General features: G+C 38.1%; 1 protein-coding gene across 5 annotated transcripts in view; it reads left to right on the top strand.

The window, feature by feature from the left end:
- Nucleotides 1–1,174, top strand: part of LOC108690691 (multiple C2 and transmembrane domain-containing protein 1) — a 21,056-nt gene that overhangs the window by 2,173 nt on the left and 17,709 nt on the right. For all 5 annotated transcript variants that reach the window (XM_018198101.1, XM_018198103.1, XM_018198102.1 and 2 more), the window contains exon 2: nucleotides 438–839. In XM_018198101.1, coding sequence (XP_018053590.1) covers nucleotides 438–839 — 402 coding nt within the window. The remainder of the gene's footprint in view (nucleotides 1–437; nucleotides 840–1,174) is intronic.

Raw genomic sequence — 1,174 nt, 5'->3', positions numbered from 1 at the left:
GAGAGAGAGAGAGAGAGAGAGAGAGAGAGAGAGAGAGAGAGAGAATTTAATAATATAAAAAAATATAAAATAGAAAATATTTTCTATGGAGATGCAGCAGACAAATTTTTTTAAACATTTCGAGTGATTAAAATAAAGTTTAATTAAATGTATTTTATTAACACAGATGCAACAAATAAAATAAATGTAAATTGTCTCATAATCGTTATGCAATTTCATTTACATATACATTCCGATGAGAAGGGAAATGTTTGTTTAGACATCCGTGCACACTACATAAAATTACTAAGTTATCAAAGTTGTTTACACTTTGTTTAATCTTTTCTTTGTCAAATCTTTTCATTGTTCACATAATAAAGTTTGTCGCGACAATGTCAGCAAAATTTTCCATGCATTCAGTACTGCAACTTAATCGAAAATTACATTTTGACTTGCAGGTAACACCAGCGCCCAAGAGAGATCCAGACTGAACTTGAACGGGAGCCGTCAGCTCTCGAAAAGCGCCACGGAGCTCCGAGACAGCGAAATTGCAAATAGCTCGCCGTCGAGGCGAGGTGATGGATCGGGCGAGTCCAGCATTATTCATCGGCATCATCGGCATCACGGCACGGTGGCCCAGCGTACTCATACTTTTTTCGCGACTCTGAAAAGTCGCTGGTCGCGCAGCAGGAGCAAGGAGCGGAAAAAATCCAAGGATGCTGGTAGCGTGCAATCGCAGGACGTGGGCCAACTAAAAAATCTCGGTATCGAGTCCGATTATGCCGCCGATTATTCCTCTGAGCACAGTAGAAGTTCCTCGGCCACTCAGAGCCCGGCCAGGCACTGCCTCAATCGCCCAGGTAAGTGATTATTCCTCTGACTGATATTCCACTGACCTATGCCAAATTTGTTAGATCTCAGAACAGATACTATCTTAAATTGAAATGCAGAACCAATAAAAAAAATTATATACCTCGGAAAGAAACAAGATTAAAAGTGTAATACTTTTTTTACACGCACGCCGATGACCTGGTTATAAAATTTCCTTTATATCTGATGATCTCAAAATCAACATATTGCATAATTACAACCTTACACAGTTTGATTTGCAACAGAAAAAACTTTGATTTATCTTTGTATTTTTCTTTCTTCATATATCATCTAGTTAAGTAAAACAAATGTAAGGACAGAATAA

This window comes from Atta colombica, unplaced genomic scaffold, assembly GCF_001594045.1.
Source record: "Atta colombica isolate Treedump-2 unplaced genomic scaffold, Acol1.0 scaffold35, whole genome shotgun sequence".
In the NCBI taxonomy this organism is placed as follows: Eukaryota; Metazoa; Arthropoda; class Insecta; order Hymenoptera; family Formicidae; genus Atta; species Atta colombica.
This window is presented reverse-complemented; position numbering and strand designations above follow the sequence as displayed.